At 35.5% G+C, this 18,598-nt stretch overlaps 1 protein-coding gene and 1 pseudogene across 3 annotated transcripts; one reads left to right on the top strand and one right to left on the bottom strand.

Moving 5' to 3' along the window:
* The first annotated feature begins 839 nt into the window (after positions 1–839).
* On the top strand, positions 840–5,649 carry LOC306870742 (DNA polymerase kappa-like; annotated as a pseudogene). The gene is made up of 9 exons: positions 840–981; positions 1,759–1,955; positions 2,074–2,202; positions 2,278–2,435; positions 2,537–2,569; positions 2,704–2,800; positions 3,189–3,360; positions 4,816–5,005; positions 5,571–5,649. The product of its transcript is annotated as a DNA polymerase kappa-like (transcript).
* Positions 5,650–7,261: 1,612 nt separating this feature from the next.
* LOC306871080 (centrosomal protein POC5-like) lies at positions 7,262–13,737 on the bottom strand. Of its 2 annotated transcripts, none has more exons than XM_079418770.1 (13): positions 13,582–13,737; positions 12,890–12,981; positions 12,653–12,800; positions 11,922–12,002; positions 11,626–11,810; positions 11,103–11,279; positions 10,805–10,909; positions 9,639–9,818; positions 9,366–9,531; positions 8,698–8,831; positions 8,263–8,379; positions 7,931–8,107; positions 7,262–7,834 (listed from the first exon to the last, which is right to left on the bottom strand). In XM_079418770.1, the coding sequence occupies exons 2-13, from the start codon at positions 12,971–12,973 to the stop codon at positions 7,688–7,690; spliced, it is 1,701 nt and encodes a 566-aa protein (XP_079274896.1). In that variant the 5' UTR covers positions 12,974–12,981; positions 13,582–13,737; the 3' UTR covers positions 7,262–7,687. The 2 variants fall into 2 exon arrangements, with proteins under 2 accessions (XP_079274896.1, XP_079274897.1); XM_079418771.1 differs by having other exon boundaries at positions 12,890–12,973; positions 13,582–13,664.
* Positions 13,738–18,598: the final 4,861 nt, after the last annotated feature.

Below are 18,598 nucleotides of genomic sequence, written 5' to 3'. Positions count from 1 at the left end.
ACATTTATAACATTTAATATAATGACAACGATCATTATGTAAGACAACCATGATTCTTGTCAGAAAGCAGGCTAGTAAGATATAGACTTGTGACAACTTCTCCGTGCTTTAAAAACCAAGTGAGGTGTCTGTGATTTTGGTATTAAGTTAACTTGACTTGACTTAACTTAAGTTTACCGTTTATCGTTTCGATACCTGTCTCTACAGTGACACCTAGTGGGCATTTTCAAGTATTGCTCTGAAACAGCGTCGATAAAGAAACAATTGAGCGAATTGATGAATTGTAATGATGTATGTTGTGTCTATAGAGCCACTAGGAGATATGGGGGAGTGGTTAGTGTGCTCGATTGTAATGATGTCATTGTGGGTTCAAATTCTGGGTGAAGCAGTCATTTTTACAAAATTATAATAAACAATTAAAATGTGTGTTTTTGTTGTTCTTATCTTGTAAAGTTTTGAAACATCGGATTGACATCTGAATGAACACTTTGTGAATAAGTGTTACTTTGGTAATGACAAATAGACAATAAAATACATCAAGCCACAATGTGTTCCTTTTTTTTAAATATTGAGATTTTTATTTAAAAATATTAATTGTTCTGCTGTTGATGAACTTAGCCTACTTCTTTTTTTACATAGAATTTGTCCAGCCTTTGAAAAAATCCTCTCACAAGGGACACTTGTCGCTGGCATGCACAGATACTTTTTAGCTAGAACGTACAGAGTAGGAAAAATAACTGCTCTCTCCTTCCAGTACTTTAGGGGATCTTCCATTCTGGGCAGAAATGCATCTGTGAGGTACTTTTTTACTTCCACTGTGGCATCAGCTGTAGCACTGCATGTCGTGTGGGATTCACGTACACGATTATCAAAAAGTTCCCATAAACAGTCCTGGCTTTCAGCTGGTGGTGTTGTTGATGATGATGATGGACCTGATGCTGGCCATTGTGACTCTGATTGAACAAGAGAAAATAGCAATTAGTTACAAAGTCTAAACTCATGTCATATATGAAGTTACATAATTATACAGATTATATAACTCCATAAAATTAGATGAAGATTGAAAGTGCTCACCATGAGTTGATGAGTTTGAACGCATCAGCGAAGCGCACTCCAGTGTGAGGTGTTTTTCAGCCTCCTGGCCTTTGGCAGGATCAAGGTAAAGGGGTCTGTGCTGAGGAAAAGTTTAGAGATGAACTGTGTAGAAAAATAAATAAATATAAATATGTAGTAATATAAATAAATATTAAAATAATATATTAATATGAATAAATATACTACAATCAATTAAAAAAGGTGAAAAAAAATAGAAAATGTATTTAAATTAATAAAAAAATAATACATAAATCGTACAAAGCTTGAGCATTGAGAGATAATCTTCTCAAAGTTGTTTTTAATCTTCAGTACATACGTCAGATGCGAATATTGTATTTAAATAAATAAAATATATTTTACAGTACTATAGAAAGTAGAGATTTATAAACTAATTATTTTCCAAATAATATTTGACTCACATTTATCTATAAATATATAGCTGCCTTTTAAATTTTATAACGAGGTCCCTCGCACAAGGATGATAATATTTGGGGGTCCATAACATCTAAAAGATTAAAAATCTCTGGGCTAGGTTTAAAAAGAGGTCAGATTTTGACTTATTTCTCCTTTGTGAAAGAATGAAAGTCTGTTTTTTTTTTGTTTGTTTGTTTTATGAGTGATTATAATAATTTGATTAATGTTCTTTGTTCTGTTCTTTTAAAGGAAATGATGCAGACAGATCTGCAGCTGAATCAGAGAGAGATGAACTGTCTCCTGTGCTGTTCGAGGACAGTCCCAGCTCCTCACCCTCTCTCACTGGGCTGATAGGAAAGCAGAGGTGTTTGGGACGAGTGCAGAGTAGGCTGTGAGGGAGATGCGCTTCCGTATTCAGCAGAAAACATCTCTCACTGCCAGTGCAGGTGAGAGACTGGATGGTTTAGTTATTTACACTTAAATTGCAAATATAAGCACATACAGTCTTTACTCATTATGTAAGAAATATAGAGTATGTTTTTCCTTGTTTTATCTCTCTTATAGGCATTGCCCCAAACATGATGCTAGCAAAAGTATGCAGTGATAAGAACAAGCCTAATGGACAATACCGAATTCCTCCTGAGAGACAAGTTGTGATGGAGTTTATAAAAGACCTTCCTGTCAGAAAGGTCCGTCTTAACTGTTTATCTATAACAGTCTTATAGCTCATTAATGTGGCCTGATATTATTGTAGTATATTTCTTCCAGGTGTTGGAAAGGTTACTGAGAAGATGCTGGCTGCTTTGGGTATTGTCAACTGTGACCAACTGGGCCAGCAGATGGCGCTACTATCTATATTTTTCGGGAACTTCCTGGCATAATTTCCTTCATATATCTTTGGGTTTGGGCTCTACATGTATGGAGAGGTGTGGGGTTTTTTTCAGTGTTACAGTATCACATTTTTGCGTAGTAGTTTTTTGGATTCAGAGTAAGAAATTCACAGGAAAAAAATTATAATTTGTTTCAGGGACTCAGAAAGAAAAAGCATGAGCACTGAGAGGCAATCTGCTCAAAGTTTTCTCCAGTCTTCACCAATTGTTTCAGATCCAAACATTCCTGCAAGCTTGAAATCAACATTCTGTTTCCTCATTCTCTCAATTTATTTGTGCTATTTCTATTCACTCTTTCTTTTAGGACGTTTGGGGAGATGAGTGATGCAGAGGAGCAGTATTCCCTGTGCAGGGATCTCTGTCATGACTTAGCACAGGACCTTCAGCGGGAGGGCCTCAAGGTACCTGGGCTTCAGAGCAAAAGTAGCTTCTCTCATTTTTAAATCGAGTGTTAGAAACTTGCATATCACTCTGAACTATGTATCTTTTGATTGATAAATCAACATCATTATCATGCACTAGAGTTGCTTTTGCAGATGTTGTTTGGGAGTTATATTATATGTATGAAGTATATTATATATTTGTGTTGTATAGGGACATCTCCTCAATTGTTTCGCTTCCCTACTTATTGGATGATTTAAACATAACTGTATAACACCCTGAATGATTTCCACGTAGTTTATTATGTGCAGAAACATGTCAAATGATCTCCATACACAATTAGTATATATGTAAACATGTAGAAAATTGGGTCTCTCATTGATAAGATGGAATGCATTTGTACTATAGGGCAAAACTGTTACTTTGAAGCTGAAGAATGTCAAATTTGAAGTAAAGGCCAGGGCGTTTACACTGCAGTACACTGTCTGCACTGAGGAGGAGATCTTTGCTGCTGCTAAGGATCTTCTCAAAGTTGAGATTGACAGTGTCAGCCCTCAGCCACTAAAGCTGAGACTCATGGGTATATATTACACCATGTTATTCTCGAAGTTGTTATCCATTATTTCTTTGAAATATTAGTGTGTATACATATAGATGTGTATATCACCAAGGATGCATTAATTAAAAAAATACAGCAAAAACTGTAGTTACAATAAATTTAAAATAACTGTTTTCTATTTGATCATATTTTGAAATATCTGATATGCTTATTTGCTCATCCAATTTTCTTATCAATCTTGAAAACAAAACTGCTTAATACTTTTGTGGAAACTGTGATACATTTTTTTCAGGGATTTTTTGATGAACAGAAAGTTCAAATGAATTGCGTTTATATGAAATATAATTTATTTTTTGTAACATTAGACCTATAAAAGTCTTTACTGTCACTTTTAATCAATTTAATGTGCCATTTCAAAATAAATGTTAAGTTTATTTGTCAATGTTACATTAACTTTTAAAAAATAAAATCTTTATATAATATCTATAAAATATAGGCAGCGGCTATTTACACTAAGTGTAAATAGCGATAGACGCTATTTACAGATTAATGTGACGTGTATATTTATATATAAGTGAAGATGAAGCTAAAATATTTTTAAATTATTTTATTCTATGCATAAATAGAAATTAGCATTTAATTTTGTATGGATATTGTAAAGCACTTTATAAACCATGACATAAGGCTTACCATCCAAGTAATAAATGTATACAAGTATCATAACTGATACATTTTTATAATGCTGCATGTACAGTATATATATCATTTTCACCAAAAATAAATGTGAACAAAAACATTGCTATATTAATCTCATTTCTGTATGGAAATATATCAGGTTCTTAATCTTTTGGAAACAATTTAAACATCTTTACTCTTGTTGTTATTTAAATGCTAGGATGTTATTTATATCATTAAAGTACACTTCCATTCAAATGTTCAGTAGGAATTATTAAATGTTTTTGACAGAAGTCTCTAATGTTCACCAAGACTTCATTAAAAATACAGTTAGTTTAGAAAAATTAACTTTAAGTCTTCAGTATCGCATGAACTTTCAGAAATCATTCTAATATGCTAATTTGGTACTCAAGAAGGATTTATTATTATCAATGTTAAGAACAGTTGCGCTGTGACATACATTTTTTCCCCCCAGGATTCTTTGATGAACAGAAACTTGAAATGGCAGCATTTATTTTGAAATAAAAATAATCTGTAAATGTATATAGATTAATTTATTCAATTAATTGAATCCTTGCTAAATAAATGTATTCAAATTAGGGAAGAAAAATCATGTTGACCCAAACTTTTGAATGGTAGTGTATACATGCATAATAACCTTAAAACTCGTTCCTTATATCTGCACAGAACACAATCCGAGCTTGAAGCCTTTTAATTGTATGTACTCTGGGTGTGAGCTCTGAGTGCAAACAAAACCATCCACCTGGTGCATTTTACAGAATACAAGTCTCCAACTCAAAGAGCTATGCGACCAGTACACTATGGAGACGAAAGCTCAAGCTATAAAAGACTGCATACTGAAGCAGCCTGTTTGGAAAAAGGAGAACCTTCATCCCAAAACATGGTTAAAATCAGACCATGTCAAAGGTTTCACTGAATTTATACTGCCAAAGGACATTGCAGAAGATGGTGGTTATGACAGTAAGGAAATGTGTGAGTATAGATTTTCATCCTTGATTCTGCTAATGATATTTCATACATCTTATGGTTATGATGATTCCTCAGTACTGTTCATGTGTTAATAATTGTCAAGCAAATTGTAGTTACTGTAAAATAGCCTCTATATTTTGAATGAGTTCATATAAGACTTGTAAAGATTGATGCCCGTCTACCATTCATTTTTCAACCAATTTAGAGGTATATTGACTGTCCACTAAAAGTTAATCACAATCAACAGCATGTGTACCAGGATTTCCATGTCACTTACATGAAGGTACTTACAATGGAAGTGAATGAGGCCAATCTGTAAATGATACATTAATATCAATAAGACAAGCATAAGCATAAGACACATTTAACAATACATAAGAAGTATGTTAGTATGATAGTGTAAAAAAAAAAAAAAAACGCCAAACTTTTTTCAAAGTTACTGTTAATACTTAAAATAATATTTTATACATTTTAACAGAAGAATTTATCAGTGATTTTATATGATTGTGAACGTCATATTTCTGATTGTAACTTCTCCAGAAATTGATAACACTTCCTTTCTGTAGGGGTGAGATGGGGAAGGTGGATGTGGTGGAGATGATTCTGAAAGCTGGGGTGGATCTGGAGATTCAGGACAGGGTGTGACATTTTACACTGCCTGATAACGCTTGTAAAAGACCGTAGAGAAATAGGCCATTTGGAAGAATTTATTTTGGTACTTTTTATTTTCTTTCACAGCAAAATAAAACAGCTCTTGGAGTGGCGGTGAGGGGAAATATGGTGATTATTGTGGACATGATCATCAAAGCTGAGAGAGATTTCAGATGGAAGCACGATTTTCTAATGGTAGGCATACAGATTTCCGATGTGGGTCAAAGCAGACCATGAAATAAATGTTTTGTAAAAGAGTGGGTAGCACATTTTCCTCCCACCAAACATCACGGCCTGCTATAACCTCTGTCATTTTCTATTAAACCCGGTGCAGGGGGTGTAATACAGTATTAAAACATGTATAATTCAATTCAGAAAGGTCACCACAGCACATTTATTTGCACAAGGGTTGCATATGTCAAAAATGATCATTCTGAATAACAGCGAACATGATATTCATTGTGCTGTAAATATACATGTGCTAATTTCAGCACCTGGCTTCTGGCAAATCTGGCCTTTCTCAGAGCTGGATGTTATTTGTTTACCTTTCAGACTAATACAGATGCTATTGAGAGCCTTCACAGCGAATCACCGCTGACGTTTCAATTAGATCACTCTCCTGACACGAAGCCGGTGTGTGATATAATATGGGACCTCGCATACAAACACCTCAAGTGACTGGAAGAAGTTGACGGAGTTCTGGGAGTTCACTGATGATCAGGTGGCTGCCATCGAGGAGCAGTGGACAGGTCACACAAGATGCTTTAGGATCAGATGTTTGCATTTAGGAAGACTTCAAAATAAACCAAAAACTAAAAGTTAAGACTAATTTCATTCTAAAATGTACATAGCCGTGTTAAAAGTTTGGGTCAATAAGATTATTATTTTTTTTAAATAGTACTTTTAAAATAGAAAAGTTATTTTAAAAGCATTCAAAAATTATACCAACCCCAAACTTTTGAACAGTAATGTATTTATTAATAAAAATGTTATTTTTATTCAGACTAAAATCTGTTTTACTATCATGCACATTTATTTCTTCACTGCTTAAAATTATGGTAAAATTATTTCAAAATTACATATAAGAAAATCACACAAATCTATAAAATATGTTACAGATAAATTTGAATCAGTGACGCTGATTAAGGCCCTTATTAATTCTGTCATAATTACTCATCCCCGTAAGATCTTTGTTAATCTCCAGAACACAAATTCATTTTCTGGGAACATTTCAGCTGCATTGCTCTCTATGGAGGGTCAGAGAGCTCTCGGATTTCATCAAAAATATCTTAATTTGTGTTCTAAAGATGAAAGGTCTTACTGGTTTGGAACGACATGAGGGTAATTAATGGCAGAATTTTAATTTTTGGGCGAACTATTGGGTTGCTAATACAAAAAGCAATATGGCTTTGCAACTTCTTATGAACTATACATTTATGCTTTCACAGTCTTTTATAATGTCCCTCACAATAAAATTAGCAAGGAACAAAATAATCTCATTCTATACAGTTTTTCTCATTCCCAGAAAAAATAAGAATGGAAAGAACAAACACTGATACACGGAAATGAACAGTTTCATGAATTCAAGATGCTACAAAGACTGCTATGAACTAAAAATAGCACTTTAATTTCTAATTGATCCAACAATTAACTTTAGTACCACCTGTGGATTAAGGTACAGTACAAACTAATACAGTAGCTAACTGATCTGAAACAGTGAATCAGAAAAGTGTTGCAGATTTTGATTGACTTTGTAAAACATTATAAAGTAAATGGTGACAAACAACTTTAATAAATTAAAGAAACCACATCATGTAATAAATAATGATTCTTGAATTAAAATCTTGGCAATTTCAGTATAAAACAACTTACCTTCATTTATTGTTATGAAAAAATAAATTACATTTAGTACTAAAAATGTATTAATCTAATTCAAAGACTCTTAACAAATCAAATACTATTGAGTTACAATATCCAGACTCTAAGACCTGACAGATAAATGAACGAGTGAGTGAGTGCGTGCGTGTGTGCGTTAGTCCACAACTTTGATGGAGTGGATGTGAAAGGTGGAGGAGGAGGGGCCTCTGGGTTGGCTGGAGGAGCTCTTGCTACTGGAGACAGTCTGACTCTGAAGAGCAGAGCGAGGGAATTTAGCTGCTGTTGCCTGACCAACAGTCAGCTGTAAATGGTGAAAAAAAAGGAAATTGAATGAGCAATTTGTGTGTTTTGATATCATCTCATGTACTTCGACATTTGTAGGGATGTTTCTTGATACCTGAGTGACAGGGTGGTGTCTTTCTACAACAACTGAACTCATGGGAGGAGCCACACCCATGACATGCAGAGCTGCAGGGGGGCGGCCCGTCCGGTTATGCTCTGGCCGTCCCGTCAAACGAGCGGTCACTGTCTTGGAGGCTTTTTGCTTGCCAGCTGTTACTATCCGTGTGCTCGCCTAAAGAAGAGAACAGTAGTGCCATTAAAAGCATGCAGTTTTCAGAACATTCGTTACGCAAATATATAAATGTAATCACAAACATTTTGAAAAGGCAGGTTAGAAACCGATTCAGAGGGTTGATGTTATAAATATACTTGCAGTGAACTGGGTACCTGTCTGAAAGAGCTCGTACTGCCCCCTGGTGGTCCAGAAGAATTCACCACCGTGGTTGAGAAAAAAGTTTCTGCTCTTGGGCCTGTACTTGTGCCAGGCTGAGAGACAAAATGTTCCTGAAGAGAGAGATAAATAAAAACAAGAATTTAAAAACATTTCTTCTGACTGATTAGACTGTCATGTAACATTTTCTAGGAAATAAAAACAAAAAATGCTAAACAAGCATTTATCCTAAATGAAGTAATTGAGGTTAACTTGACAACTAAAGGGCATCAGTAAATACACTAAAAAGAAAACAATACAATCTCGTAATGATGTTCCATAAAGCTTGATACTGAAATGAAGAGCATTGCATACACAGTGTATATCAATATGAAAACAATAGATCTAAATATGACTGCTGGGTTCAAAGCATTGTGTCTAGCATGTCTTACCGCCTCTACATCCTCTGTAATGCTGTGGGAGGGGCCCAGATGTACTGGACTCTCCATCACAATTGGACTGAGGCGTGATGATGAGACAGTCCATGGAGGGTGATTGGCCATTGAGCTGGTGCTTGGCTCATCCCCTGAAGGTGGAGCATTTACAAAGAAAAAATAATAATAATAAATGAAGGCTAGAGTCATGATACTGCATAAGATTTGATCTTTGGAAATTATTTAGCAAAATAAAAAAAGAATATGGTACCATGTACATGAAGATATTAACAGCCCTGCCTTAATTTGAATGATTGTTTCAGATACGATTTCATTCTACTAATATCAAATTCTCTCACACTCTCTCTCTGATTCTCATTGCCTCAAAAATAAATAAAAGAATAGTCACAATTTTCACAGGCAAAAAAGGTCCATTATCTGATATCAACAGTGCAGCAATGAGCAAAAAGGCACAGCTCACACAGAAGTCACGGCATTTTTTTTAAACAAACAAGTTTCCTAAACTCTGTCCTTCTGCTGTTTGTTTAGCCAAAACCTATGAATGGCTGGCTTATTGTCTGCACACCCTGGAGTAAGTATTTTAACACAGAAAAATATAAATTGACACTTCAACCTTTAACATTTGTTTTCCACTGTAATTGAGCTGAACCCATCTATCATCTTACCACAGTCCAGTCTACCAACTTCTCCAGTGTTGAACATGCTAAGGGCCTCGATGTTGAGCGCACAGACCCCACGCATGAAAGCTTTCTTCATAGAGTCCTCATACCGATCTCGCTCTGTGTACAGTCTGTGGATTTCAGCTTGAGCTTTCTGCAGATCCTCTACATGCTGACAAACGCAATCACAAAACGTTCATGTTATGTCTAAACCCAGTAACTTATTAAACATGGAATCACTCACACTTTCAGTAAAATTGCGGTATGGGCTCCAATCACCTGTGCCATCTTGGCCTCGTAGTCTGTAGAGAGCTGCATGCAGACATCCTCTGCTCTGGCACAACATGCTCTCTCCACACGCTCCCGCCACCTGTTCTGGATGAGCGAGTGCCAGCCTACCCACACCTTCCTCTTGAGCTGCAAATGATAGTGCTGCTCCGCCAGTCTGCCCCCCTGAGCCTGAAACACACAAATCCATTATTTAGATTTTATTAAAAAAGTAAATGTTTTAAAAGAAGTCTTAGGCTTAATTATTTGATAAAAATGCAATAAAACAGTAATATTGTGAAATATGTTTTCTATTTTATATATTTTAAAATGTAGTGTGCATGTATAAAAAGAAAAACACAAAACTTTCAACTTTGAAGATAAACCAAAACACAAATAGATTTTTTGTGCAGTAACTAGTAGTGCAACTAATTACTAATACGATTTCAGTAATAATATTTCAGTTACCATCCATAAACAGCTAGTTACCTGGTTAATTTTGATGCCTCAACCTCTACTGAAGTCCAACAATCCAATAATTCCTAGATTTATTTCTATAATTTTGTAGTCACCAGAGCAGCGGGTAAGCTTGGAATATGGAAAAGCTTCCATTCAACAAATGGAAATATTGTCATTACATTGATTTTGTGAGAAGAAAAGTTTATCACAACACCAATGTGTCGCATTGTGACATTATGGAAGTTGTGGCATTTTACTCTGGCTTACTCACCCACATCCCTCTATAAATTGTATTGCTATAATTACAAATCTTTTTAGAAAACAAAACATATTCTTATGAACTTATGCCATTTCTTTTGATAAAATACATCATGAAATATATGGGTAACAGAAAAATTATAGCTTCACACATGACAATTAATGAGGTTAATACTACACTTAAAAGTCACTATCAATCACCACTGAGTGTTTGTAGTAACTTCTGACTGCGATCCAATGTGGATTTTGGTCAAATGATGAGGCAGAAATATATTGTTAGTAACATTTCAGAACTATCCTTTTAAACGCAGATAGCCTGTGAAACTGCATTTTCTCCAAGGAAAGAAAATGAATACAAAACACAAGGCTGTCTGAAGTATCAATCTGACATGAGTAAACAACACTGTCTGAAAAACATCTGCCGTGTGTGTGTGCTGTCAGTCTGAGCTGCCCCGTCTCACCTCCTCTCTGGCAGCACACTGCTGTATTCTCCACTGGGTGAAGCTCCTCATCAGCTCCAGCTTCTCCCTCTGCCTGTCAACCGCCCTGATCAGATTCACGATCACCTGCAGATGGCAAAGACCAAGGAGGTGATGACAGACTGGAAAACAGAGACTTGCAGCCTGTTAAAAACTGACACAGAGCCGCATTTTGCACCCCATACACCGAATTTCAAAGCTTTATATTCAATACTAATATCGCTGTAAATTTAGCAAATGTTTACTAGCATCATACTACAGGATCAATATCTGTGTGCACCTCATCTTTTCTCTGGTTAGAGATCTTGTATGTGTTGAGCAGGTCTTTGAAACTATCCATCTCAGCATTTACAGCAGCCATATGGGCTGCATGTTTCTCCCTCTCCTTCTTAAGCTCCAGTCTGTGCTGCTCCACAAAGGCCAGTTTCCATTTCCTCAGCTCCATCATCACATTACTCTGTACACAGACCAAGAAACAGTTCCTATAATGCATTACAGTATGAAGAAAAACATTATTTATCAGTGTGATTTTAATATCACACAATGTTTATTAATATTTGAAGTTTTTTATTTTAATTTTTAGTAATATTGTTGTTTTTAGAATTTCTTTTTTAAATATGCCTATATATTTCTTTTAATTTTAGTTTAGTTTAGTCATTTTAGTACATCAAGTTAAACTAAATGAAAATGCTGCCTTTACAAATGGATGATTTTTTTGTATTTCAATTACCGTTTGTTTTTTATGGTTTTAGTTTTAGTTAATTATAACTCTGCTACTTACAATACATAACTGCAAAGCAAACCTTAAGGTTTGTGCTCCAGGTGTCCAAAATGTTCTCCATCTTGTTCAGGTTCTCCTCTGAGATGAACATCTCAGTCGTGACGGTGGTCAGAGCATCAGGGCTGCTTTGTCCTGATCTGTCTGATCCAGTCTGCGACCTCGCTGATCTTTCCTCAGATGACACAGACCTGTCTGCCATGCTCTCAGCTGAAGTAGAACAATATTATAAAACACATAATTCTAGATTCAGATTGGATGCGACGCATTTGAAAGCAAGAGGGTTGAGAGATTCTAATTTAAATGGCTTCATGACGTTACCCTCAGATGCGCGACTTTGTGGTCTGGATTCTTCTAATGACGGAGTTGGCGTAGCTCCATTGTTTGAGTGTCCTTCATTATCTGAAATAAAACAGAGTGGTTCTCAGTCTTTTTGACTACAAGGCCCTTTCCATTGTCAAAGGCAAATTTGAAAGCCTCACAAAATATTTCTGATACTTCTGCTATTATGAAAAAGCTGCTTATTTTTATGTGGCAGTGTAGTAAAATAACTATGTTTTGTAATCAAAATAATTAAATTCCAAAAAAAGGTTTACACTTATTACCAGAAAATTTACATGACTCATTTACATGCGATTAACAAGGTTTTTTTTAACTCACAAATATCAGTTCCCACCTGATAAAACATTTTAGAGCTTTATAAAACATTTAATTTACTTAAGATTATATTCATTTCCACAACTTCTCCATGTCTACAAATTGCAATTCCCTAATTCAGTATAGAGCTCTGGTCACTAAATAAAAATGGCAATTGTTTATTGGAAGAAATTAAGAAATTACTTCTGCAATTTTTACAGCTTCAATCTTGATTTTTAGCTGTTCTTACAGCCCCTTTGGATGTGTGCTGAGATCACTGCTCAAGTCAAGAATCACTGCTTTACCTCTACAGACCTCTCAACCATATAATTGCTTATAACATTAGTGTTTGCAATTTGCAATTATATAGCATTATTATCTCCTAAATTTACATTAAATGTTAGCAAGGGGTCTACCTGCAGTGCGTTGCGCAGGTGTTTCTCTATTAGTCGTACGTTGTAAACTCTTGGAGAGTTGAGTTGTGCTCAACGGCTGTGATGATGGGAAACTCGGTTCATATTTAGGAGTCACGACAGCATATCGAAGAAGTTCTTCATACTCATCCTGAAAATTTGAAAGAAAAGGACAGAAATGACAGAAAATCAGAGTCATATACCTTAGTGATTTTTGTGCTGGTGGATATGACCGCTCACCTGAAGCGCAGAGGAAACTGAGCTGCCTCTGTCTGAATCTCTTGGTAAAACTGGACTGTTTTGCTCCCCTTCATCTGATGACATCTGAAATACTGAATGAATCAGGATGTGTTACATATAACAATGTTTCAATGACTCATTTAATTTCAAATAGACCAAAAGAACCAATTCTTGCAAGAATTGTATTGCTTGACAGCTATTTCCAGTCTACTTCAAACCCAGTTTAATCTTATATAACTCCAAGCTATCATTGTTAAAACACACACTTAAAAAGAAACTGATTAAGACAACTCTATTTATCAGCTAAAATTTTTACATACAAAATGCTACTACTAAACTACCAATAATGTATTTATAGAACCATTAGTTGAAAATCTAACGAAGAGTACAACGTTTTTGTTCATTTGAGCAGCAGAAGCAGTGATTTCTCTCCACAGTGATTTTCTCGAAGTAAGGAAACTTAGCAAAGTTTTTGTTTGCTAATGTTCATATAATAAAGTCAAATACTCAGTTGTCATGCAGGTAGACATAAACAGTCCCAGAACCGAAGCGAAAGTGCAAACTTAATAAGTTCCTGATGTAGCTTCACAGCGCCGTGTTAGCCTCTTACTGAGTTCCTAGGCTAAATCTGCTAAGCTAAAGCAAAGCATCATGTGAGGTGCGGCAGAGAGATAAAACAGTACGATCGTTACCTTCTCAGAGAGTGTTTTAAAGGTATTTTTGTTCCTCTATTACACAACGTAATCCTTCAATCTGCAACTAAGTTACCCACTCTACTGTTAAAAAGCACTGTTTCAAACTGCCTAGACGCTGCAGTAAAAGCAGTTTTGATTGGTTTAAAAATTTCCACGTTTTCTTCGCTTCTGTGATTGGTAGAATGTTTCCGTGGTAACAGGGACGCGGAAGCGTTTGTTGTATTGTTCTTTTGACATGCACCTACAATGGCAAAACTGCAAAAATACCCGATGGAGTCAAGACTTAACAAACAAATGTTAACATCGATGCCCCCCCCCCTTATATTTAGAGAGAGAGAGGGGGACGGGTATGGGAAAGGTCCATGAGGAAGGATTCGAACTCGGGACACCCAAAGCACATACGCTCCTGAGGCCATTATTTAGTAGACGGTTTGTAGCTACAAATAATAATAATAATAATAATAATAATAGAAACATCACATTGGATTAGTGACTTAGAAATAGAGCATAGGCCTATTCAAATATATTTATTTTATTTTAACTTTACTTTTTTTTTAAATCCATAAATGTTATTTATTTCCAGATTTCAATTACAGTTTGAATGACAGTTTCAATGTGTCAGGCCTCATAATACACTGACCCACACACTGACCTTCATGAATAAAAGCACTGCACTGTTATGCTATATAAACCCTGCAGGTATTTTGTGTTGGAGTGCTTTATAATTCGGTCATCAAAATGAGTGACTCTTAAGTACAATAACTTTAAGGTTAGATTTCAGGAGGTAGGCTACATATAGACATGTATACAATCATGGCCAAAAATATCAGAACACCTGACAAGAGACAACATTCCTTCATCCAGAATCTCTCCAGACCCTTTAGATTCCCAGCTCCATGTTGGTGCTTCTCCTCTTCAGTTCACCTCACTCATTTTCTACAGGGTTCAGGTCAGGGGACTGGAATGGCCATAGCAGAAGCCATTTTTGAGTTGTTTTTGAGGTTTGTGTTTGGATTATTGTACGGTTGGAAGATCCAAAGATGGCCCATTATAAGATTTGTAACAGAGTCAGTCACTCATTGATTTTTTATCTGTTGGTAGTTGATAGAATCAGGGATGCCATGTATCTAAGCAAGATGTCCAGGGCCTCCAGCAGAAATATAGGCCCACAACATCAAAACTACAGCAGTATATTTCATTGTACACATGGGGTACTTTTTATCCCTGTGTTCACCAAACCCATCTTGAGTGTTTGCTGCTAAAAAACTCATTTTTTAGTTTCATCTGACCATAGAAGCCAGTCCCATTTGAAGTTCCTGTCATGTCTGATAACTGAATATGCTGGAGTTTGGTTTTGTATGAGCTAGGAGAATTTTCTTGAAACTGCCTCAAACAACATGTGGTGATGTAGGTGCTGTTTGACCATTTTTTTTTTTTGTTTTTTTTTTTTTAAGGTTTTCTGACCCCGAGACTCAACTATTTTCTGCAATTCTCCAGCTGTGGTCCTTGGAGAGTCTTTAGACACACGTCCTCTTCCAGGCAGTTGTGTAACATTTTCTGTTGATTGGAAATTCTTAATTATTGCCCTGATGGTGGAAATGGGAATTTTCACTGCTCTAGCTCTTTTCTTAAAGCCACTTCACTAATTTGTGAAGCTCAATTATCTTTTGCTGCACATCAGAAATATATAATTTGGTTTTTCTCATTGTGATGGATGATTAAGGGAATTTGGGCTTTGTTTTCCCTCCTATTTATATTTCTGTGAAACAGGAAGCCATGGCTGGATGATTTCATTTTCATAATCACCCTGGAGTGCTCAAAATTGTGAATATGAATGGGAATATACTTCAGAGATATTTTACTCATAAGAATTTCAAGAGGTGCCAATAATTGTGTCCAACGTGTATTTGAGAAAAACATTCATTTCATAATTATACACCCCCCCCCCCCATTTTAAATTCTTATCATCCAATAAAAGATAATTTTTTTGTGAATTTTTTAATAAAATATCAAAAGGATGATCAATGCAGATTCATTTTCACAGCCATATTTACCGAGGGTGCCGATATTTTTGGCCATGACTGCATAACACAGTAGGGCCTATAATTCTCAGGAATTGAAAGCAATTGGAGTATAATTCACAGGATGGGCTCTTTCTTATTTTGGTGTTGTTGCTAATGTTGTGGACATTTCAGCAAACAGTTTGTTTTGTAGCCTACATTGAATTCAACAGCATTAAGTTGTGTATTCATGTTATCTGAGAGATATTCTGTATTGCTTGTAAACCATAGCATATCCTGTCCTTAGTGGATTTTAAGTAAATTATTCCACTTTATCCATTACTCTTATTGTGCTCTGCCTTGTGAAGTATCACAACTGTTTTACCCCGCAAAATCATTTTGCCCCATGTCCCGGCCCCCCATGCTCAAAGGTCAAGCTATGCTTATGATTACAGCACCTTGATAAAATGTCCAGCTCAGCAATGAATTCAAATACTGCTTCTGAATCTCAGCCTGAAAAGCACAAATGTGTTTGCATTTGCCCTCACTTGGAAGTCAACCCACATTCTTTACTCACAACCTGGTTCAATTTGTTCCAGGACAATAGTCTCAAGCCATTAAATGAACTTTCTCCCCTGTGGTGTTTCTGTCGAGATATTTGTGGGCTTCAGAATGCAGAAACTGTAGACAGAAGACAGAAGTAATAAAAGGAGTTCAGTTAGGAGGTTAATCGAATAACAAAAAAAAGTTTTTCTTTTAGCAGTTTCAAAGATGTTTATTGGTTCTCAAGATCATGTAATTGTGTTGTCTAAGGAAACCGATTATCGTTCGCAGCAGAGAGTGCTCTTAGATGGACACATTATCTGCCCTTCATGAATGAGCATGGTGCAATTAATATGAAATGTCATCATTTCAATTTCCCTTTCTTTTCAATACATTTTCCTTACAGACATTTTTAAATAAAAGGAATCATTGCATTTCACTTTTAGAAGCTGGCTGAACATAATATTAAAACTGAAGAACTAAAATCTGTTTTAATCTTTGATGAATCAAAGTTCTTCACAAGGAGCTTTTCCACAAGCTGAGGGAAATACTAAAGAAGATGCACAAAACACTATCATGGTAACACACATTACACAAAAAAAATGCAATAAACCTACATTATACCTATACACATACAGTCATTACAGTCTTTTGCTGTTAATGATTTTTTACATGAGAATTTATTTCAGTGAATCATCCAGTTTGGACATTAATATTATACAAACATGTGCTTACATGATCACATTATTCATGTTTTAGCTGCGCTATAAAGTTTGCACTTTGAACAGTTTGCACATTTGAATCTGTGATCAGATATTCAGAGCATATGCATAACTCTCCCATTATTATGCAGAGAATCCTTCATAGGCAGCAACAGCTGTCATAAAGCTGTTCTCTGAAGCACTGCAGCAACCAAAAATGTAAAATGCCTTTGAGGTATTTATCATTGCTCACAACTAAGACAGGCATGGTTGTGAATTATTGTTATAGAATTATGTCAAAGTCCTTCACTTCTGTTTTGAATGCGAAGATTTTTTGTATTAAGCAAATAGTTTGTAAGCAAAGCAGATTCTTCACCACTGTGTGTTCTAGCATTTGTATTCATTAGCCAGGAGGCATAGGCTCTGGTATATGATGTATCATTGCAAGCTGATCTATTTTAAGTATTAGCTAAGATGGTTATACGTCAATTTGTAAGATGGAAAGGCCAGGTCTAATGACTGCTGTATGACAACTGATAGCTTAGTTTTTATTATTGTCATGCTGAGTCTCTAGTCGAGCTCCATCATGAATTCTTATAAATGTTTCAAACCTTTTTTTTTTCAAAAAAGAAATTGTATGAGAAAAGTATTATCTAATGTGAACACTGACATAATGTTACAAGTTACAATGTTTTTGAGAAGATTTAGCTGTGGTACATGCTGACTCGCATGCATCAAAGTGACATAAAACAGATCTGTGATTTTCTCAGTATAAACAGTCAATCGTTTTTTTTTTAGATTTTTGACTCAACAGGCTGAAATTCCACTGATAGTCACAAGTGAGGACAAATAGTTGTAATGTTCCATATTTCAGAGTAGCTCATTAAGTTAAGTGCTCCTTGGCTTTCAATCATTCATGATATCGATGAGAGTATCATCCTATATGGCTCAGTCATAAATGAGGAACAGAAGCATAAGGTCACATAACAAGAAATTAGAGGTCACTGATTCATACTAGTGCACACATTCTCCAAAGCAAGGCTACTGCTATAGTACTGAAGAATCTGGTATGTGCACATGTCTTGTGAACTAATCGTACACCCTCTGAAAAAATTACTGAAGTCTCAATGAAACACAACTCTGAATTTATGTATCTGAGAAAAGATGATGCCAACCCCTCAGAAGACCTCAGAGGATGCCAAAGCTCAGACAACATACAGAATCACCAAATTTTGCCATAAGTTAAATATATTAAGTTAAATATATATTTGTATCGTAAAAAGCGCTATACAAATAAACTTGAACTTCACCTATTTATATTATAATGTGGCCCAATTAGTCTAACTGGATGTTTTTCATTCCACGCTGTCAGATTGATTTACGTTATCCATCAAATCTAAATGAAACTCAGTTTCAAATTCAATTTTTTTCTTCTAAAGAACAAGGGTGGCTTATGAAAATTGAATACTGAATATTTAGTTGTTTTTCACAACAGACACATATTTCATGCATAGCTATTTTCGACCGCATGAAATAAACTTGAGGTTGTTCATAAAAGCAGTGTCTTATGCATAGCACATGATAAGACCAACAAAACCTCATTATTTATGCGTAAAACTTTCTTAATTGCCATAATATTCTGAGTGCACCTTTGAATCACGCTAGTTTGTCGTGATCTGGCAAAGAGATGCCGGATTTGACTTTCAATAGGACAGCCGTCATAAATCTCTTGTAGGGGGTTTCTTTACGTCATACCGCGGTGTTTCCGTC

The sequence above is a fragment of the Barbus barbus genome (genome assembly GCF_936440315.1).
Source record: "Barbus barbus genome assembly, chromosome: 6".
Lineage (NCBI taxonomy): Eukaryota > Metazoa > Chordata > Actinopteri > Cypriniformes > Cyprinidae > Barbus > Barbus barbus.
This window is presented reverse-complemented; position numbering and strand designations above follow the sequence as displayed.